Genomic DNA, 23,170 nt, shown 5'->3' with positions numbered 1-23,170 from the left:
AATAGTAGTGTTGTTGTTGGTAGTAGTAGTAGTAATAGTAGTGTTGTTGTTATTGTTGGTAGAAGTAGTAGTTGTTATTGTTGACAGTAGTAGTAATAGTAGTGTTGTTATTGTTGGGAGAAGTAGTAGTTGTTATTGTTGATAGTAGTAGTAACAGTAGTGTTATTGTTGGTAGAAGTAGTAGTTGTTATTGTTGGTAGTAGAAGTAGTAATAGTAGTGTTATTGTTGGTAGAAGTAGTAGTTGTTATTGATGGTAGTAGAAGTAGTAATAGTAGTGTTATTGTTGGTAGAAGTAGTAATAGTAGTGTTATTGTTGGTAGAAGTAGTAGTTGTTATTGTTGACAGTAGTAGTCATAGTAGTGTTGTTATTGCTGGTAGTAGTAGTGGTGGGGGTGTGATTGCTGGTGGTGGCTCACTGGTAGAGGGAAACCTCAGTAAGTGAGATTCAATAGGCTAAGCGCGCAGGTGCTAACGAGGAAATGAGTGAAACAAACGCAGAATCAGGAAGCAGAAGAACAGAGAGATTGAAACGCGGAAGATCCCGTTTGGCCAAGTGAACCGCGCTGAGGTTAAGAGTGTCACAGGGCTTCCCCACTGCTACTGCACTGAGCATCCTGGCAAACGTGACCAACTGGACTACAACTCAAGACTCTGTACTATCACTGTGACGGACTTGACTTTAAAATCCGATGATTAATGTGTGGAAAACTGAATACCGATCGATCCATCGCGGTGTAAAAGTGCAGCACCATCTCGGATCAAGGGACGACGATTTTCCTCTTTAAAAAAAAACAGTCCATTATCGATGCCAAAAGAGAGGCGGAGGTCTCTGAAGGAGGCGTTGACCTGTAGCTCCTCTCCCCTCAGCAGTGGGAAAGAGCGCCAGGGCCACTGCTCGTCCTCGCAGGTCTGTGATGAGTGGCTGCCGATGGCGAGCGCGCGCCCGGTGCCGCAGCTGACCTTGACGGCGGAGGAAGGCAGCGGCGCGCGGGAGCTCGTGTACGAGGAGGCGGAGGCGCTGAACGGAGGCGCACCGCTCCGCCGCAAACTCTCCACCTCGTCCGTGTCGTCCACCGGCTCGTCCGTGGGGTTAGAGGAGTCCGAAGACGACATACTGAGCGACAACGAAACGAAGAGCAAAGGCATTGTTACTTTGGAGCATTTGGGAGACGGGGGAGAGGTGGGTTACCACGAGTCGTGTTGTGTGACTGTACATTCACGTGAAACTGAAGGTTTTCAGCCATCCGGGTATTTTGAATCTCTAGTAGTACTTGTAGGTCAAAGAGATTGGACTTGCAGGGTAATGTTTAAAAGTGGCTTCGTTGTGAAAAAATGAAAGTTGAGCAGTCAGGTTTCTCTCTAGACAAGTTCCCTGCACTTAATGTACACACAGATATTTAGTCTGTGAATAAAAAGTTCAGACAGCCAGTCAGGTTTCTCTCTAGACAAGTTCCCTGCACTTATTGTACACACAGATATTTAGTCTGTGAATAAAAAGTTCAGACAGCCAGTCAGGTTTCTCTCTAGACAAGTTCCCTGCACTTATTGTACACACAGATATTTAGTCTGTGAATAAAAATAGATTGTTTTGTCAGTGAAAAGGCTACAGTTTGGTTTTCTTTAATATGCTTCAGCAATTCAAAGACAGCTATGATTAAATAATAATAATATTAATAAGCATACATGATCAAACTACACTTTCAGAAGTTCATTAACTGTAATTTTCTTTGTTGTTGTGGTTTCATCAAGGATACATCTTTTTTTACTGTACATTTAGTATGCATGTTTTACCTGGAAACTTGCATATACTATATCTTTAAAAAAAATAACTTAAGGTACATAATTGGACCATAATTACAGCATTGGGGGAAAAATTCTAAAAGTAATGTTTTAAAAGGTACATATTTGGAAATTAAGGACCGCTAATGTATCTTTTTCACTAAAAGCTAATTAAAGGTGCACCACATAGAAGAAGATGCACAATATGTATCCTTAATGGCACAACCCCAGCACTAAAAGTAAAAATTCAGTACCTTTATTTATCATAAATATATGATCAAGTTTTTTGTAACAAGAAGCCAAAGTCATGACGCTAATAGCACTTTAACGAATGCTTCATGTCTGCAATCTGCAAGGACAAAGTTGTAACCCGCAAAAGTGTGAAAACAGATAAGGACATAGCCTATTAGTTTGAAACCAATAGAAACATATTTAAATCTTTTCACCATGACTGTATGTTAAAACGTACAACTATGGTTGAATATTTATCAGATTATGATCGCGTTCTGGCCTTTCTAATAAACATTTTTTTACTTGTTTGTAACATATTTAGTAATATATTGCATAGAGGTATAGGAGCTGCATCACAAAAGCTAAAACTAAACACAATACAAGCTTTCTAGTACAAAACCTAGGTGGTCTGTGGTGCCCTATTTCGAATTTTAGAATAACATTTAATATATCCTCTGGAAATACCAAAGTAATATTTCATCTGAAGTGTGTGTTCCATTATCTGCCAAGCGTTGACCGTCGTTTTGGATAAATGTGCTGTTCTCAGAATCCCGTTGGTCGATCACGTCCATAGAAGGCATTAGCATTCAAAGAACTTTAAACACATGCAGAGTCTCAAAGTCTGGAAGGCATGTCTGCATAATGTCCAGCCTGATGCTCCGGAGGACTTCGAAGTTCATCACCTTCGGCTCGATGAGCTTATTTGTCAGTCCTTTCATTGTATGAAAGAGATAAACCCGCAGTGTTTCTTTACCAAGGGCATTCGAGTAGTTTGTTCTCAAATATCTTGAGGAATCTAGCAGTACACGCAAGCTGTGTAAGGAACCCCTGATCTTATCTTGGCATATTTGAAGAAAACAAACCTTTAGTACTGTGACATTTAAAGCCGAAGCCACATCATGCCGCAAATGTTTTCACTACCTCTTTAAAAAGGAACAACTTCAGGCCTGTTGAAATGCCACTCAGCTGATCATCACAGTGATTAGAATAAGTATGCTTCATATATTCCACACTTGGCTAAACAAAGAGTTCTTTATTTAGCTTGTTCTTGTTGTAGTGCACAGTTATACAGTAACGCAGAGTGAACGATTACTCTCGCGTCAGGTTTTTTTTTTCCATCTCAGAGCACGTCCATCCGGTTAATGAAAACAAAACGTCAGCCTCTCAGTTATTTTCAGTACAGTGACTATGTGCTGTCCACTGCAGTGGGTTAACATGTCAAACCAGAGTGTGATTTACTCACTGCCTGTGTGTGAGGTGGCATTTAGGGCAAACCCAGTGAGTTTACAGAGTGGCATGATCTTCTTAGGCCTCGTCTATGCATACACACACTCTACAAGACATGCAGACAAATATATATTTACTTTGAAACTTTGTTTGCTGCACAGAATCTCCTGAGAATTTTTAGGTAAGGTATTTCCTGGTGAGCACATGATGCAATATTTGCGGCAGACAAAGGTTTTTTTGTTTTAATACAAGCATGGCAGACACTTGGCTTCCCCACCCAAGATTTATAAGAGTTTAAGAGCTGACTTGGTCATGTTTGCATATAATATCCAATATGACCGTACAATTCAATATTTGACTTATGGGTGTGTTACAGATCTGTGCATTTACTGTTGTACATGGTCCAGCTTTTATGTTGTGCCAAAGCTTGATTGTTCTTATTGCTTATCGGTACATATGGGAGTTCTCCACTGATTCTGTACAAATCCTCATACAACTCCTGTCATGGAAAGTAGATATCATTTGAACAAATGGCTTACCTGATCATGTTTTGCCTTCAGTGTTCCTTATACCAAGATTCCTGAGGTTAATGTTGCACACCCATGTCTGTCGCCTTTATGAAGATGTGCAAGACGTTCGTAGCTACATGGGCAGTTATTTAGAAGCAATCATTTACAAGTCTTTCATAATAAGAGCAAATTTTGTGCTCAGCATTTCAGCTGTGACCTTTTAACATAAACACTTGTGTGTCAGAATACTTGTTTTGTGTCTCTATGTGGGGGAGTGTGTAGGAGTATGCACATGTTAGTGGAGGAAAATGGCATTTGAATTCAGGAAGGTTAATAGTTTCTAAATGTCGTCTGCAGTACGTTTCATATGTACTGTAATGATTAAAGCACGACAGGACATGCTGTTATAGGAACATAATTAAAACATAAACATTAAACAGAATTTTCCAATGACAGCATGTGAGAAAATATTTGATTCCTCTTGTATCACAGCAGCTTGTCAACATAAACAATATTTTATTTATTAACACATGACATCATTATGCCGTGAACAGTCGTTCCCTCACCAGCCTATCTTTTTTCTTTCTCTTAAAGCTAATAAGACAAATCCAGCTTGTCATGTAACCTAGAAACCAGAACAAGAGTTTTTTTTTTTTCCGATCCTGTACAAAGTAATAACAAGACTGTCCCAATACTGATACTGATACTTTGAGTCAAAAAGAGTCTGTAAAAAGAGGAAATTTCTACTTTGCAAACATGGATATCAAGAATTATATGTGAAAAACAGTTCAAGATTTCTGCTGTGACTTACTGAAAAAAACCACCAACATTATATGTTCAGTTATGCAACAGTTCTGAAAAGGTCAGACTGAAAACGCAGGCTAACACACTCAGTTGAATTCATAAACAATAATTAAACTAAAATACAGTTCCAGGGACCATTTAAAATGTCACATTTTGACCTCATTATTAGCGAGTGTAAAATAATTCCACTACAGCTTTTTTTCCTTTCAGCCGTATCACTTATGATACATGTTCGCTCTCATTCAGGTCACATTTCGTTTGATTAACATAAATAAATAAATGAATACACAGTATCAATAATTTATTTCAAGGATACATTTTTAAAAGGAAATTGTAAGTATTGACACTTAAGATTTAGTTTTAGATCTTAGATAGTACACACAGAGAGGCATGTAAATAAAGGAAATAAAAATTCAACCAAAAGACAGCTTGCTGATTAAAATCTGTGTATCTTTAAACAATTTAGAGATGAGACTATTATGAAAGATAGTAGATGTTAGATAATGGTCTTCTGTAGGTTTTTTTTTTTTTTTACAGACTAAAAATATTTGAAATGTCATCACTGGATATTTTGTCTTAAATGATTTTTCAGGTAGCATAAAAAGTATTACTTTTAACACGTGGATGCCTGCACTGGACCCTGTGCAGTGTTAATAACATGGTAAATATGAAATAATAACCTATTATTTAGTATTAACTATTAAGTTTATTAATAATAATAATAATAATAATAATAATGATAATAATAATAACAACAATAATAAACTTAATTTTTTTAGAGCACCTTTAAAAGCAGCTTCTCAAATGCTGTACACAAAATAAACAGTACACAGAAAAAGCAGTATCCAGTCATGTGATAAGTGGCACAAGTAGTTCAAATAAATACAACAGAACACTTTGTATATATTTGATTGATTTTGACTCAGTGCTCCTGCACGTTGGCTTTAAAATGGAATAAGTGCTATGAAGTTCAATTGCATAATGTTTGCTTTAATTTGAGGGTATTTAGATCTTTGCAAATGGCTTCTGTGAAAAAGTATAAGATGGCTGTTTTATAGGCCTGGCCAGCATTTATGAGCATTTATTGGTGTCTAGGCAATCATTAATTCTAAAGGATTTATGACTACCTACTTAATAAAACAGTTTTATTTAATAATATGTTAATTTGTATAATTATTGATGGCCCTCTAAATTGAACAGTGACCAGACTGTGAAATGGAATTATTTCCATGCCAACTGTCATACTGGCCGTGTTTACTGCAAAAATTATTTCTCTGTTGGCATTGGAAATTAGCAGGAACACAAACAACTGCGTGCTCAGCCGAGTTACCAAGTGATTCTGTGGCTCGAGAAGTCGAGTCATCTTCATAAATCACTGTCAATGCTGCACATGACACATGTGCATACAAATACAAATACAAATGATAATCTATCATCTTGGAGGCTTCGATGTGAAATATTGCTATAGGATGACCAACAGTGAAATCTTCCTAATATTTACTTTCTTTGTCTTTATATTTTATATTTACATTCTATGTGTTATAGATTGGGCAGCAAACATTTGCAGGTTAATCCTAAACAAATTAGTGCTTGAGCCAGCTTCTCAAGATGTTTGACAATTCAATATTAGATCCAAGTGTGATTTTCCATGGATAGGGTGCATAGTTGCATATTGACTGAGATATATGTGTGTACTCATATAGACATACGTATAATGACCTTTTTTTTGTTTCTTTTTAACTTTACTCAGTACTGTAACGTAGAAATAAGGACCTACATATCTACAAGAATTACATGCATTTATAGCACAGTACTGCTGAATTCATGAATCTGACTGTCAGAAGGTGTTGATTCATTTTCTACTGCAGCACAGCTTGGACTTGAATGTACTCATTCTAATAGTAGCAAATGTGTCTGTGTAATTGTTGATATGGTGAAACTTTCCAGTGTCTGATCTTATAACAGTCAGGAAGTTTTCCTTCAATGGAAAGTAAAAAGTAAAAGAATGTAAAGGTAAAGAGAATAAGGCTAGTGAAGAAACTACGGTGTATAGTTACTATAATATAAGTGTTAACCAGAAACTAACTTGATTCATAGCTGTTCCACAACATTAAATTGAACTATAAACAGAAACAAATGACCCATCGTTCTTAAATTAATAATAAATAAATAAATGTATTAAAAATAAAAAGTGTATTTGTTGGCAATTACTAAAAGTTTGGTACATTTACATTTACATTTATTCACTTAGCAGACGCTTTTATCCAAAGCGACTTACAAATGAGAAAGATACAAGCAAAGCGATATATCAAGCAGAGAACAATACAAGAAGTGCTACCATACAAGATCTATTAATTGAATTCCAGAAGAAGCAAAGTGCAGAGTAGAGGTGTAAGTGCATTTTTATTTTTTTATTTTTTTATTATGAGTTGGTTAGGTGTTCATGGAAGAGGTGGGTCTTTAGCTGTTTTTTGAAGATGGTGAGAGATTCTGCGGTCCGGATTGAGATTGGAAGTGCATTCCACCACTGAGGAACAGTTAGTGTGAAGGTTAGTTCACACTAGTTACAGAAGTAGTTACAGAAGTAGTTGGTAGTTACAGAATTACCAAGAAGCCAATTTGCTGTGGTATAACCCTTTGGTTCTGTTATTGGGAAAATAACAGAACCAAAGGGTTCTGTTATATAGTTGCAATCAAAATTATTCAACCTCCATTGCAAATCAGATTTATTATCAAAATTTACAGACTTTCAGCTGTTTACGATGAATAAATCAAACAAAAGCAATTGAAATAGTTCAACACAACGAATGCTTCAAGTGGTTTCCCCAAATTTAACTGAAAATTACTGAAAATGACTTCTCCACATTCAAACTTATTCAACCCCCTGAAAAGAATCCCTCACAACAGCACAAATATGCAAAACAGTTGTTGTCTCAAGCACACCTGACGTACTAAACGCAGAAGGTTTCCATGCCAGAACTCCAAGACGTACACCACTACTGACCCAAAAGGACAAGAAAAGTCAGCTCAAAATCATATAAATAAGCCACAGAAGTTTTGAGATTCTGTTCTGTGGAGCGATGAAACAATACTGGAACTTTTCGGCACGATGGGTCTGCAGTATGTCTGGAGGAAGAAGAATGAAGAAAGAACACTCTGTCCACAGTCAAGCATAGTGGTGGCTCAGTGATGCTCTGGGGTTGCTTTGCATCCTCTGGCACTGGAAACCTGCAGCGTGTGGAAGGCAAGATGGATTCATTGAAGTATCAGGAAATCATAGGAGAAAATATCATGCTGTCTGTGAGGAAGCTGAAACTTTGGCATCATTGGACCTTCCAACAGGACAATCCAACAGGACAAGCATACCTCAAATTCCACCAATGCTTGGTTGCAGAAGTAGCCCTGGAAGATTCTACAGGGCCATCACAGTCAACTGACTTGAACCCCATATGAAATCTCTGGTGGGATTTGAAGGTGGTTGCAGCACGCAAACCCAAGAATATTGCTGAATTGGAGGCCATTGCTCATGAGGAATGGGCTAGGATTCCTCAGGAACGCTGCCAGAACCTATGCATCTCGTTTGCAGCAGGTTATAACAGCAAACGGGTGCTCTACTAAATATGAAAGATGCTTGCCATGAAGGGGTTGAATAATTTTGAAACTGGAGAAATCATAATAAATTGTATTTTCAGTTGAATTTGGGGAAACCACTTGAAGCATTCATTGTGTTGAACTATTTCAACTGCTTTTGTTTGATTTGTTCATTGCAAATAGCTGAAAGTCTGTAAATTTTGACATTAAACCTGATTTGCAATGGGGGTTGAATAATTTCGATTGCAACTGTATATATTTTGTATTTTCCCCATTTTCTGCATCCCCAATTTGGGAACCTGCCAGTTCCCACCCACTAGCCAGCTCTATCCTCACATGATAGCGTGACATGTGCTAACATGTGCTAACATGTGCTTCCTCCAAGACACGTGAAGCCCACCAAACGGATCTTTTCGAACATCTGCTCATGCTGTTTCACAGGGCAGCGTAACATACTCAGATATAAGCCTTCTTCCACATACTGTACATGGCCTCATAGACACATGTGATTGGCTAGTGTCACTGTGATTGACGGGAGAGAGAGTATTCTAACCTTCTCGCCCAGAGACCACGGCCAATCCCTTGACCCTCGGATGGCATTGTCAGGATTCAAACTCATGACAATACAGGGTGTCACAGAAGTCTCCATACATACTGGTGGAGGAAATGAACACTTTGTAGCAAAATGTCTTATACATACTTAGTTATATTTATTTATTTATTTTTAAGAATGCCTTTGACAAAAGAAGACCGTATTGTAATCATTCTCATGGCTGGATCGGGAAGCTGTTGCAAGGTTGCGATGGACTTTAACAGGGAACATAGCAAACACATCAAACACAACACTGTTGCCAAACTTATTAACAAATAAAAAAAAAACTGGAAGTGTTGCAGACCAACCGAGAAGTGGACGTTCACGAACTTCCACTGACGAAGGAAGTATGGAGACTTTTGAGACACCCTGTAGAATGAACGATTTTCTCTCACACCACTCAGAAACGACTGATTATTTTTGTATGTGGTTTATTCCTTACTTGATCGAATGTCAGTACAGCCTTGTTGTTTATATACAGGAGCTGTGGTGCCCTACTGTTGATGCTTTTTCCTCAAGGAACCGTTCACATCAAGCTGAATAGTGTTTTTCCATCTGGAAGATCAATATTGATATGTTCTCCAGGCCATTCTGTTCTGCTGATATATAATGCAATTGAGAAGTTATTCAGCTTTGAGTGGGCTTTGTGTTGCACAACTTACATATCCAGACAGGTTTGCTGTCTGCATCAAAACGTGGCTAGATATAAATAAGCTTTTTTTGACGTTACAACATAATTCCTCTCCGACTTTCTTTATGAGAGGAATAACCAAAACGGCTTTTCAGTAGTCAAGCACTTTTACAATTAACCAAGAAGTTAACAGTAGTGTTTAATGTGTCTCAGCAGGCTAAACCCTGGTGGACGTTGAAGACCGTTGTCCATTGGCATGTTGTAGCCTCACAGAGAAAGCGGTTGTCTTGGGTTCAGTTAGCTGGCCATAAAGGTAGGATTGAACTGATTCATCCCAACATACATTCAGTGCTAAAGTATAAACAGTGAATTCTAGTGATCTAGTGTTTTTTATTAATGCAGGCAGCTTCAAAGCAGGAGAAGAGGGCACCATCCTGAAGAAGTACGCTGAGAATGAGAAGCTGTGTTTCGAGCGATTAAGTGGAGATGTGCTGGAACGATTTGTACCAACCTACCGCGGGACGGTTGAGAGAGATGGAGAGCTCTTCCTGCAGATGAGTGACCTACTGACCAATTTCAATGGGCCAAACGTCATGGACTGCAAGATTGGAGTGAGGTTAGTAATGAAACAGAAAGCATTTTCTTGTGTTTCAGCACTGAAATGTAGATTTATGGACTACAAACCTATTTAGTGCACTGTAATGTCAAAGGATGTGCTGGATACAGGATATAGTTGTGCTAATTGCTTCTTTAAAGACAGCAGATGGTCTGTTATGCAATAAACAACAGATTAGAAATCCATGTGGTCATTAAATGTCATGTACAAAAAGAGCTGCTGTGGTTAAAAACAAGGTGATGCAAATGTTTACGTATCAGTGCATCGTGACTGTTTGTGGACTGCCAAATGCTAGTGCTAACTGGCTGTTCTTTTAGTATACAGCAAGTTGTACATACTGTTTATCTATTTCAGACATACAGGTTAGAATCCGCCTCCAAATGAATCTAAATTTAAACTATGTGCTCAAATCTGATGTAGATAAGTTGCTATGCTAGTTAAAAGGTGCTGGTGTGTGCTTTTTATTAAACTGGAGAGCAGTGTTCACATTAGGGATGTAACCGAATATGAATGCGTTATTCGTAATGAAGTTACTGTCTGTTCAGGTTCACAGACGTATTAGGCTGTAGGCACGGTGGCTTAGAGGCACACCTCTACCCTGTGTGGGCTGAGTTTGCACGTTCTCCACGTGCTTCAGGGGTTTCCTTTGGGTACTCCGGTTACCTCCCCTAGTCCAAAGACACGCGTTGTAGGCTGATTGGTGTTTCTAAATTGTCCGTAGTGTGTGAATGTATGTGTGAATGTCTCCTGCAATGGGTTGGCACCCCCCTCCCAACCTTGTGAGCTCCCTGTGATAGGCTCCAGGCTCCACCACGACCCTGTGTAGGATAAGCAGGTTGTAAAATGGATGGATGGAAAAAAAAATAGTGGTATTAAAAAAAGACCCACACACATCTCTAATTGAGACCAGTTATGTACTCAAGTGATTTAGCTGAAGTTGGGGAACTATCAAAGCCAGAATTCACAGATCATGTTGACAGTGGTGTTTTTTTTTCTTCTGGTGTTTCAGCAGGCATAGTGGTAGGGTTTATATTTCACAAAAAAAATGTCTTATTTAGGCTACACCGACTTCCAATTTCAATCCATATACAGATACAGTTAATGTATATTTTGAGCACTAAACACATACAGATAGTGTCTCCTAACACTCCTAATTTACACACATTTAAGTAAGGATCACACATAGAGAGAAGGAGATTTGCCATAAATGATTTTATTTCCAAGCAATTGATGATTAAGTAAAAAATTAATCATGATGATTTATTTATTTATTTGTATTTGTATGCATATAAAACTATGTGAAATGAGTCACTGTGTGTGTGTGCATGTGTGCGTGTGTGCATGTGTGCGTGTGTGGTTAGCTTCAGCCTGTTTAAACACCTGTTTCAACTCTTGGGTCTGTTTCCTGTCGGAGCAGTTTGAGTAGAGCTAAAGCTCATGAAAAATGAAGCCACTCAAAATTAACAACATGAATTTCTGGCACAGAGCACTTTCTTTGTCTCTGCACGCATACACAAGCACACGTGGGGTGTCCCTTAGGGCTTCCTTCCCATACACTTTACACATGACCAACACATACACACTCAGACATGTACTCGGAGGAGTCCCCTGCTGAATTCCTCTTTTCACACAGGAAGTCACAACGAGAATGAAACTGAAAATTGCACTAACAAAAAACAAGAACATGAAAACAGCATTGTTTAAACAACTCCAACATGCACTGCTTTAATCTGATACTGAAATGTTCGTATTGATGCTTATTAAAATGTATAATGTAGTATTGAGGTATTACCTTATTTAAGGAAATGAGAGGCCAGTGATTTCCTGTGAATTCCACCTTATTGCACTCAGTAGTTCTGTACATTAAATTGTGTGACAGTCGAATGTACTGCATGACACAGTAGAATTATAATAGAGTCATTCAATCACTTGCTATCACTGAAAATGCCCTGATAAAATGGATACTAAAATTCCTAGCTTCAGAGAGTTGATTTCAATCCAGCAGGACCTTTAAAACCAGGCATGAAAGGGTTTTTGTCTGCTGTAAAAGGGTTCATCAGATTTCTCAGCAGGCATCATCAAGCTCTTCACAGCCCCTCTTTCATAGCGTGACTCAGGTTTCTTAATGTGTTCTCTCTTTTTCCATCAGAACATATCTGGAGGAAGAGCTGGTGCGAGCCAGGGAGAAGCCCAAGCTGCGCAGGGATTTGTATAACAAAATGCTGGAGGTGGACAGCGAGGCTCCCACAGCCGAAGAACACAAGCAGCAGGCTGTGACCAAGCTACGTTACATGCAGTGGAGGGAGACTATCAGCTCCACCAGCACTCTGGGCTTCCGCATCGAGGGCATCAAGGTACCTGCGCAGGCAAAAAAACAAACATTTGATGAGGGAGTGCACTTAGTATTAGTGGAAACAGGATACAGCATATGAATTATTCATTGTTATCTCAGGTACATGTACAGTAAATGTCAACATAAAGGTTATCCACAAATATTGACTTGCAGTAATTGCCCGTACCTCATCCAGCTCATATGAAGAAGGCCATAATTCTGTATTTACTGCATATAACACATACTGTGTATATAGTGGCCTGGGAAAACCCTTCACATGGTAAAATGTTCACATTTCCTACTGAAACTGACAACGTTTTTCTTTTACATGTGTCTCAACCATAGGTACAGTAGAATTTTCAAATACCCCCAAAAGTAAAAAAGGACAATTGCATTTAAAGATTCTGACTGAGGCACAGGAGCATAAAGGGACGTTTTGCCATAGATATCTTTAGCCAGAGTGACAGTTTTTATCACCACGTTCGTTAAATTGTCTCCTTATCCCAAATCATCTTTGAAGGAAGGTACCCTAGATTAAAAAGTACATTACCACATCATTTAGGTGCTCAATATATTTATGGTTTCTTGAAGTTTGAAGTGTCAAAGTACTGTAAGCAGAAACCCCCTATTTTGGCCAAAACCTATGTTTAATTTTTTGTTTGGATGTTTGCCAGAATTCAGCCACAGCAGTATCCGATGAGTTTTCTCAGGATGTCATACATATATAGTTTGCTTTCTGATTCCTGATTATTTATGTATGTATGTATTTATTTATTTCATTAACAGAAAGCAGATGGAACCTGCCGCACAGACTTTAAGAAGACTCACTTAAGGGAAGAAGTCACACAGGTGTTCAAGGACTTTGTCAACGGGAATGGAAAAATAATTGTGCGTAAAAAGAACCAGATCGACCGGTTTGGTTAGCTTTGCACACAGCCGTAGTGCAATTCTGACTAATATTCTCACTACTATTTAAGGAGAAAAGGTGTACTTAAAATATACAGCTAGTATTAAGACAGAATTATGATTATCCCAGATGTAACATTTTATCTTGGATTTGTTTGACTTGAGGTGAGGATTGATGAGGAAGATCTCCCATTATTTCATTTTTCGTTAAGGACTCACTGGCAGGACCAGACTTAGATTCCTAACACATATGTTTTTACTGTAGTTACTGAATAATGTATACAAGTTAGTGAATAAAAGGTTTTTATTAAGAAATTAATTAAATTATTTGACTTTGGGTGAGGAGGGGGTTGGGGGAGAGGAGGGGAGGGGAGGGGAGGGTGGGGCACAGTAGCTTAGTGGTTAGCATGTTTTCCTCGCACCACCAGAGGCTTGAATCCCGCCTTCGCCTTGTGTGCGCAGAGTTTGCATGTTCTCCCCGTGCTTCGGGTGTTTCTTCTGGTTTCCTCCCCCAGTCCAAAGACATGGGTGGTATGCTGATTGCTATTTCCAGATTGTCCGTAGGGTGTGTGATTGTGCCCTGCAATAGGTTGGCACCCTATCCAGGGTGTCCCTTGCCTTGTGCCCCAGGTTCCCTGGGACAGGCTCCAGGCTCCCTGTGACCCTGTGTAATATAAGCTGTATTGAAAATTGATGGATGGACTTTAAGCGGTTAAAATTTAAATTACAATAATGTAGAATTAAAAGTGTTGAACTGGAATGAATTATTTGTATGTTTTAAAAGGAGCTTAAAGGGAACTAGACGAGGAAACTAGGTAGGACCACAAACAATGCAATGAAATGGTGAAATGCAGGGCTGGACAAAATTAGAACAGCAGAAATTTACCATCACTCAAAGAAATATAACATTAAAAAACGGGTTGTATTTGTGTTTTTTCTATGCTACAATTACTGTATGGCCACAGACTAACCTTTGTATTTACCATATAGTGTAGTGTATAATGCTGTGTTTCTCCCTCCCATCTGTCTGTTACAGAGCTCCTACATTAGGAGGCTGGAGGATATCAAACAGACCCTGAAGGCTTCAGACTTCTTCATGAAACATGAGGTAAATACCAGCACTTTTGTACTTATTTTTACTATGTTTTTTTTTTTTCTCTTTGTGCCTGTGTGTTGCTCGAACTCGTGGCAGACAATATTTTCTTTCCTTCTTTTCAAATGACGCAATTGTAATTGAGTAGATTGCACTGTCAAGGGACACACACATCTTCAATTACATGTTCTGGAACATTTCATTTCCCAGGTCATTGGGAGTTCAATGCTGTTTATCCACGACCACACGGAGCGAGCTGAAGTTTGGCTCATCGATTTTGGTAAGACCACGGCTCTCCCTGATGGACAGAGGCTGGATCACGATAAACCCTGGCATGAGGGCAACCGAGAAGATGGATACTTATGGGGCCTTGACAACCTGTTGCACACCCTCAACTCACTGCCAGCACAGTGCTCGTAATGAACTTAAACACGGACCCTTTTACATCGTGCCATGGGGAAATATGTGATAATCCTTTCATTTGCAGTATAAAATCACTTCTGCTCTCGTGACGCTCTAGCTTCTGGGCTGTTTTTCACCCAGCATTTCTCTCATGAGTAACTGTCCAAGAGAGCATAATTTAATTCAGTGCCTCATGTCCCTAGCTAATAAACTTGGAGAATTTACAGAACACACTGACATCAATTAGTACCCCGTGTTTGTCAGCAGCCTCAATTTAAATAACCATACAACCATAGTGAAGACAGTTATTACGCAACTGCACTCTCAGTATACAATTTACCATGTACTATTACTGAAAGTTCATTACCAACAATTTATCAGGAAAAAAGAAGCGAATTGCATTACTAAATGCTTAGATATGAGCATTTATGATGTGTTTTATGATGATTAGTCAATGCTAATGTGTACAAGACAGATATATACTGTACTATTCCTAACAGAGGATAAAAAACACATTTAAGGCAGAGTCTATTATGTGTCCAGAGCATAAGCAAGAAATTATCACAAGACATCCACCCACACCTGGGGGTGGCTCACCAGATTTAGCTGCCACACTCACTTGCTTTCTCTTTAGCCTTATCTTAAGTGCTGTGATCATGCTTTGTTTCTCACTTCAAGGTGTTGGGGAATGACTCACTTGTTTGTGCTGTGCCTTTGCTTTTAGTGCAAACGAAGACTTGCCGATTCAGTGATTACTGGTGTAATAGCAAACGTGCATTGGTTTAATGCAGGTTATGACTCATGAGCAAAGTGAACCAACACTCTTGGAAATAGGAAAGCACAGCAGGAACCGTAGTCATCTGTTCCACAGTGCAGTTGTGTGTATTGCGAAATGGCTGTGCAGAATAACTACATACATGTGCCATTAATGAAACGACTGCAGTCATCATTTTCAGTACCTATTATTATGTGTGGCCCCTCTGATTGTATTTGCACCACAAGGGCAGAACTACTTTCCAAGCTGTTTTCCTCTCCTTGTTCTTTCAAATTAGGCAGCGTTCGCAATTAAAGCTCTATGTTTGTAACCAGAATGTTGAGTTACAATCCCAGGACTGCCAGAGAGCAGCTGTTGGACACTTGAGCAAGGCACTTAACCTTCAACTCCTGGTTGTTTTACATGTAAGCCACTTGGTTAAAAGCGTGCGGCCCAAAATGAAATCACCAATCTGCAGAAATTGTAAGGCACTTTACCGTGTCTCTCTTATGTGTTTTTTTCCCCACTTAAGCTTTTTGTTCTCTGTCACCTCCTGTGTTATTTCTTAATGTGGGACTGTCCACTAATATCCATTCCCTTTGTTGAAACTTTAAAATCGTGTATGGGTTTACGAGGGTCTGTGGGTTTTAAGCATGTTTAAACCCCTGATCATTTTTAGAGACTTTCCTACTTGAATATCACTAGTATGCAATTAATCAGTGTATATACTAACTGCTATGTTTCTGATTATTTTTAGAGCTTGTCTTGTGGCAAAAAGTGGGATTTTAACAGAGATTTTTCTTGTGGATTGGTTAAAGGCTTTATTGTATTTTTCATGGTGTTAAGCATTAAGTGTAAGGACATGGGCTGCAGTTTGCATATCTATCTTTCTTTAAAAGTATTTTCCATGTCAGATCGGACAAATTTTTACCTTCAAACACTATTGTTTTTAGGGACAAGGTGACAGTATTTGTTGTCACTGGATGAACACATGTGAGATGTTCTCATAATAAATATCTTTAAAATTAATGCTTATTTTGTTTCCCTTTTCCAAGATGAGTCTACTGTAGGTCTAGCATTCCGATATGGTATTTTGATTTAGTAATTTAGTTAATTCCTACACTGGAATTGTAGGATGATGAGTGAATGAACAAGTGAATGAAGTGACGAGTAAAAAGCAAAATCGATGTAATTCTCAGGAAGGAAATTATTATTTAGGCATGGCCTGTAATAGGAAAGAAATCAACGTATCATTGTGGATTGTTTCATGTAGCCGCTTGAGGCACAGTATTAATGTTCATGCATGCATCAAATTCATGGTCAGAACTATAATCAAATATGTTTATTTTATTTGAGGTTTGGTATTACTCAAATAAATCTCCAACACTACTATATATCTAGTAGAAATAGCATTTTCCCCAGATTCAAAATCAACAGGCATTTCAACAAAATCATTGCTCCCCCTTGTGGTTATTGAAGATGATACAGCTCCCTGCATAAACAGTAGGTATTTATTTATGCAGCCCATTGGCAGTGATAAAGTCTCAATAATCAAAAAAGTTCAAGAAACAAATACTACACATGAGGTTAAATAATATATAGCTACATATTTGTAATTGTTAGTCCAGAGTAAAATATTAATTTAGATATAAATTAATATACATAATCACTTCTTTTTTTCTCTCTCTTCAGGTTAAAAGAAGCTTGTTCTATGCATCAGTTCAAAAGTACTTGTATTTTCAATAACAGAGAAAATGAGAATGACAAAGTATGGAAAACTCCACTTGGCAAATATAAAAAAGGTCAAGGTCAGGTTCAATGTGTAATCTGAGGTTGTGCTAACAAGAAAAACAACTTTAAATGGCAGTTCAAAATGTCAAATGCAACAAAACAACAAGTCTAATAAGTAGTTAACCCCACACTTAGCTGTCTTAGCTATAATCCCTAACCAATAAAAGATAAACATAAAAACGTTACATGGCTATATCATATTATTAATTTGTAATGAAATATAAAACCAGAATGCATTAAGTGTTGAAATCTATTGCTGGCAGAAACATCTCACACTGTCCTGGAGCAAGTCCTTACAGATGTTTCCCCACTTGTTCACTGACACAACCATACAATGTAACACCAACACTTTGTTTAACAAACTTCCAACAAATCCAGACAAAACAAAAGAACAAAACATGGCATCCAGTCAAAATACATAGGGATTTGGCACTGGTTCCAAGTTTGATGATTCCCATTAAAGGTATTTTTTCATTTTAAAGTTGATTAAACAGCTCAGTATGATTCTAGTGTTTCCATTTATACTGGATTCAGGATTTATTTATTTATTTATTTATTTATTTTTACACCTTCTTGGTAGGATTTGGAATGAACCATTCTTAAGCTTTCTTGCCATTTTTTGTAGTTATTTTCACAGTCTAATTGAAGTCTTACCTACCAAATTAAAATTTTTACTGTTCTTCTAACAAAATCATGAAATCCTGGATTAGTGTATTTATTTTACATAAGCTGCTATTGCTTGAGAATCTTAATATCTGGCTTTGGCCGTGCCGTGTCTGTTATAATAAAAAGCACTTATTCCAGAGCCTTCTAAGAGATCCTTGAATCTGTATCTAATGCTGGTTCATCAAAATATATTCATCAAAATATTTTTCACAGTGTTAGATTCAGTGTAAATATGTAAAGGACGTGCTATCAGCTTTATTACCTACAGAAAGCTCCCTGCTTGAAAACGTTTTCTCATATTTCGTACGACTTTTATATCTACAATAGCAACCTCATTTCTCCTCTCCAGCAGCACACAGTTCTTCCTTCTAGCAAACGCTTAGTAATCTCAGTTATAGCAAATTTCACCAAAAAAACATACATAATCACAAAAAACTAAAATAATAATTTTAAAAAATTATATATATATATATATATATATATATATATATATATATATATATATATATAAATCACAAAAGATCCAAGCAGAGGCAAGCCAGAGGGGCTCTCAACCTCTAACTCCACTCAGAAAATTCTTTACAACCCGATTAGAATGGCCTCCCCTTTGAAAGAAACTAATTTAGTGCACTCCTGTCCTGTATAACTGGATGCTACATACTGTATAACTGAGACACCAGTGACAAGACATAAAAGTAAACTTTTCCAAAATACTAGCTACTGCTCCAGCCAGCTAGGTAGCGCCGTCTTTTTCACAGGTATTCATTTCCACGAATACTGATATGAATAGAGGTGACGTAAAGCGGCTAGTGGTTTGGAGACAGAAGGAAACAAGTCGATTTAGTATTCTGATTTCTCCAAGTATTATAGGTTGTCCATCAGGACCATGACTCTCGTCGTACACACATACTGCCTCTAAATGTGTGGCGCCAATATTAAAACCAGTATTAACAGCTTAGAACATTCAGACTGCTTGCAAAAGCAGTGCAGCCCTGATTTCTTCTGCATGCTCTACACACCACTAAGGGTGCCATAAAGATGGGGAATATGTGGATGATTCCAAAACCCCCTGAGTAGACAGGGGACACAAGGGCAGCCTAGTGAATGCAGTGCATTAACTTATCAAGGGCCTTAAAACCCACCCAGGAAAAGAAAGCAGAATCTACCATTATGGAAAGCAATTTAAATCTAAACAAAAACTGCATACATGGGAATGGGAAAATAGCGAAGTTCAGGTTACTGTTTCGCATAAACTGAAAAAATGCCCAAGTTCTCACTTAGCTCATGATTAAAGGAAAAACTCGAAATAACTTACAGTAGATATTGCAACCTTTGCGATAGACCTGCTGTTCTGTAACACTCGCTCTATGATGCCACACAGAGACAGATTTGTGAAAAAAATCCATGTAAGACTTGCTGAGCACACATTTTATGTATTTTGTTTGATCAAAGATGTCACCATTCAGAGCGTAAGTAACACTCTGAATGTGCATTCAAGTCCTCCTGGGAAGATCGTATGTATGAGTTGGGAAGTCGTAATTATGGTCAGGTGCGTTCACTGACTGGTCACTTTGGTCGGAGCAAGATGGCGGTGTACCTTCTCTTAATTAACTACAAACAAATACAGCAAGGTTTTTTTTTTAACTCTACTTCTAGAAATTGGAAAAAGAACAAAGAATGAGCATCATTTGCTTTTTTTTATCATTACATATTATATCGTAATTGTACAATGCTGTCATAGTTTGTGCAGGTAATTAGCTTGTTTTACTTTAAATAAAAAAGCCTGGCAATAATTTGATGCATATACCAAACACGTAATAACTCATCTCAGAAATCAGCTTCTGAGACGAGTAAACAGTCAATTTCAATAAATTTACCATCAACTACAGGCGTTGGCTCCATTGATTCCACCATGTTTTCTTACTGACACAGTCCTAGCTCAAAGAAAATCCTGAGTTTCCCACTTCCATGTGTGTTCAACTCGTAAATGCGATCTTTCCAACATGAACTGAAAGCATCATAATACCCTCCAGTGATGTTTTAACTTTTCTGTGAAATATACACAAGGTACTTCTGATGAATTACCCATTCATACAATATTGATGCCATAATACTTGTTCACACAAAAAATAAAAATGGAATGGTCTTGACTTTTGTTTTCTGCTACTTTGGACCCACAATGAGTGTCGCTGGCCTCCCTATTTACATAGTTCTAGGCGAGGCAACCTGAATGAAGTGAGCTACGTTGTTTTTCAGTATTATATCTGGCTTTAATTCAGCATCTGAAAGTGCTACACAGGAGTAACACTAAGATCTTCGGATAGTGAAAAGCCTGAGTCTCTGTCCCTTGTGGGTTTCTCTGGCTTGGTATGCCTCCTGACATCTTCATGTCCATAGCTGGCGTGACGCTTGATCAATGGTTTGTGGGTAACGGAGAAAGCCAGGCCCAGTGCTGTTAGAGAGGAGCTAGCTGCAGAACTACTGCTTGGTTTTGGAGACCTGGCAACTACTAGGGGTAGACTCTCAGCTTCATAGCTCTGCTCATCATACGCATAATTTACATTGCCACAAGGGAAGCTCTGGAGCTTAGCCAAATCCATGACAGCAGCAAGTGAGCCCCCTACAGCCCCAGTCGGCCCTTTTCGTGTATTGAGACGCGAAGACCCTGGAGGACTGGAGCTCATCTGAGAGGGAGCTGGTGATGAATTTGAGCATGGTGACACATTAGCTTCAGTTCCAGAGTCGTTATGCTCCGAGGTTGATGTAAAATGAGACGGCGTAGTGTTGGTACAGGACAAAGGCATGGATTGGGTGTGGGACAGGGCCGTCCTCCCAAAGCTCTCCAGAATCCATGAACCATACGTGGGGTTCCAAAGATTCTTGGTGTTGTTCTTTAGCTTTTGGCTTCCTGAGGAGGAACTAGATCTGGAGCATGGTTGGTGCTCTGGGACCTGCAACCAGGAACTCGAGCAGGCTCCAGGAGCAGAAGGTGGCTCAGCCCAAAAAGGCTCCAAAGCTTCCCGTATGGCCACCTCCTGAGGCATTCGGGGTTTCTGGACCTGAGGGAGTGGAGTAAAGCTTGCAGGCTGCACAGGCACATCCAGTGATCGGCTCACTAGAAGAGGACTCATGCTGCCAGATGCTACTGGACGAATCACAGTCCTGCTCTCTTCATCCACAGTTGGCCCATACTCCACTGGAAGGGGGGTATTTATAACATCGGGGTCCTGAACCACATTAGCAGGTGAGAAGGAAAGGAGGAAAAACACATGTGGTTAGGGTGCCTGGCTAAAACCAGATATAATTCTTTATTCATAGTCATATTTTAACGATACCTGAGTACAATAGTTGATCCTCTCTAAAATAGCTGAGAAGTTTGGTCGATGTTCTGGGCAGTGTTGCCAACACTGTGTCATAATCCGGTAACTACAACATAAAACAATATTTGGCGATGAACAAATCTAAGTCTGTATGTAAACCAAACCATTTTTGGCAGAGAACTTAAAAAACATCCAGCAGTAACTCATGTGAGATCAAGCTTAAAGGTTCTTTAAATATAGAGCATTACTATACAACACAGGGTTTACCTTCCACAAAAGGTTCTAAATAAAATCTTTGTTGAAAGCTACAACCATTAATTGTCCAAAGAACCCTCTTTTCTAAATGTGTGTCTTAAAGCCTGAATCAATACTGCAGGACAAGCCCTAAATCTACATACATGAATACATTTATTGTTATTATTCACACTCCTCCACTATTGTTGTAGTAAAGACTGTCTAGTCGCAGTGATTCCTGACTCGGGGTTTAAAACTTGAAACTGCTACTTACACTGGTCCTGGGCAGCTCTTAGGTGGGTCCATGCGTCCTCCACTCGTCACAAACTCCAGCACCTCCTGATTGGTCTTACAAGGGTAAGGCATGTATCCCAGGGAGAAAATCTCCCACAGCAGTACACCAAATGACCTACAGAGGGAGACATATGATACAATTAAACAGAAACTTCCCTCATGGACGGTCAGTTTCAATAATAATAATAATTAAAAAAAAAAAAAGGGGTTCAGAGAGGGTATCAAACCATTTCAACAAAATAAACTAGTAGCTTAATGAAATGTAACACAATGAACAAACAAACAAACAAAAAAACACATTACCATGTATCAGTCTTGCAAGTGAAAACGCCCTCTAGGAAGGCTTCAGGCGGCATCCATTTCACTGGCAGCATGGCACGACCACCCTTCCTGTAGTAACTGGCCCTGCAGTCAAATAAGAAACACTCAAATAATTGTGTCTTTGCGATTTTCAGCCAGAAATTTCTCACACACCAGTGAGCTCTCCCCAGTGCCGTGATGGAAAAGTGGGAGGGTGTCATAGGGATTCACGCAGCACACTAGGGAGCACTGTATATGGCACATTGCAGCTTGAGACATTCCAGATCAGTCACTTATCATTCACTTAGTGCTGGCTCTAACAAAATGGTGTACAGCATTAAAAGAAGATGGTGTACAAACGGAAACTGTCTTATTTTATGGCTTTATGTCGGTTTGCTTTCTTTAACATGTTTCACATTTAATATCTGTTTAGTTAAATGTCGTTAGTATGAAACAACTAGGTTTCACAAAATATGCATTAAATGTGTGTGTGTGTGTAACCGAAAAACACGAGGAGTTTAAACTTGACAGTGTGATCTGTATACAAAAGTGCAGTTAAACCAAATTTCTTGTGTAAATGCTTCTATGAACTACTGACAAATAAATCTGTTTGTTTGTTGCTTGACAAACGAGGCCCATTGGTTTATATTTTACTATATATAGAATAGCATTTAGCAGTTTAATCAGCAGTTAATCAGAGTATTGACTGTTGGTGCTTACAAATATAGTTTTCCATGGACCTCAAGTTAGGTGCTAGTACATCAACCTTTATCAAATGATGAAAGCAGACAGTAATGGCACCTGTATATGTCACGAGCCATTCCAAAATCTCCAATTTTGGCCACTCTCTCTGGACCAGGACAAGTCAACAGGCAGTTCCGTGCAGCAATGTCTCTGAAACAAAATGACATATTAAAGCATCCTCATGTCTGATTTGCTAATCTCCAGACTAAGCAACTAAGTGACTAACCAGACTAAGCAAACGTTTTGAATAGATTCACGCTTAAGAGGCTACACACTCACTTAATTTACTAGTAGTATGTAATTCAATGGAATTATTTTCTCTTAGTTTATATGGTAAATAGTGAGGATTGCAC

General features: G+C 38.7%; 2 protein-coding genes across 5 annotated transcripts in view; one reads left to right on the top strand and one right to left on the bottom strand.

Annotated features, from left to right (window-relative positions):
- The first annotated feature begins 110 nt into the window (after positions 1 to 110).
- Positions 111 to 16,497, top strand: itpka (inositol-trisphosphate 3-kinase A). 2 transcript variants are annotated; one of them, XM_053632782.1, is made up of 7 exons: positions 111 to 1,181; positions 9,579 to 9,678; positions 9,768 to 9,981; positions 12,131 to 12,335; positions 13,100 to 13,201; positions 14,256 to 14,327; positions 14,523 to 16,497. In XM_053632782.1, exons 1-7 carry the CDS (start codon positions 807 to 809, stop codon positions 14,730 to 14,732), a joined length of 1,278 nt encoding a protein of 425 aa, XP_053488757.1. In that variant the 5' UTR covers positions 111 to 806; the 3' UTR covers positions 14,733 to 16,497. The 2 variants fall into 2 exon arrangements, with proteins under 2 accessions (XP_053488757.1, XP_053488758.1); XM_053632783.1 differs by having other exon boundaries at positions 112 to 1,181; positions 9,582 to 9,678.
- A 2,864-nt stretch (positions 16,498 to 19,361) lies between these two features.
- The window catches only part of ltk (leukocyte receptor tyrosine kinase), an 81,910-nt gene continuing 78,101 nt past the window's right edge, over positions 19,362 to 23,170 (bottom strand). For all 3 annotated transcript variants that reach the window (XM_053632193.1, XM_053632191.1, XM_053632192.1), the window contains 5 exons: positions 22,875 to 22,967; positions 22,077 to 22,178; positions 21,754 to 21,888; positions 21,261 to 21,351; positions 19,362 to 21,152 (listed from right to left, as the gene is read on the bottom strand). In XM_053632193.1, coding sequence (XP_053488168.1) covers positions 20,217 to 21,152; positions 21,261 to 21,351; positions 21,754 to 21,888; positions 22,077 to 22,178; positions 22,875 to 22,967 — 1,357 coding nt within the window. In that variant the 3' untranslated portion in view covers positions 19,362 to 20,216. The remainder of the gene's footprint in view (positions 21,153 to 21,260; positions 21,352 to 21,753; positions 21,889 to 22,076; positions 22,179 to 22,874; positions 22,968 to 23,170) is intronic.

Source organism: Ictalurus furcatus, chromosome 9, assembly GCF_023375685.1.
Source record: "Ictalurus furcatus strain D&B chromosome 9, Billie_1.0, whole genome shotgun sequence".
NCBI classification, from domain to species: Eukaryota; Metazoa; Chordata; class Actinopteri; order Siluriformes; family Ictaluridae; genus Ictalurus; species Ictalurus furcatus.
The sequence above is the reverse complement of the archived record's forward strand: the minus strand, read 5'-3'. Positions and strand labels throughout refer to the sequence as shown.

Coding starts and splice junctions, on each gene's coding strand:
- itpka (XM_053632782.1), top strand. CDS start 807: ATGCCAAAAGAGAGGCGGAGGTCTCTGAAGGAGGCGTTGACCTGTAGC. Junction 12,336..13,099: donor TCCGCATCGAGGGCATCAAG/GTACCTGCGCAG, acceptor TTTCATTAACAG/AAAGCAGATGGAACCTGCCG. Junction 13,202..14,255: donor ACGGGAATGGAAAAATAATT/GTGCGTAAAAAG, acceptor TGTCTGTTACAG/AGCTCCTACATTAGGAGGCT.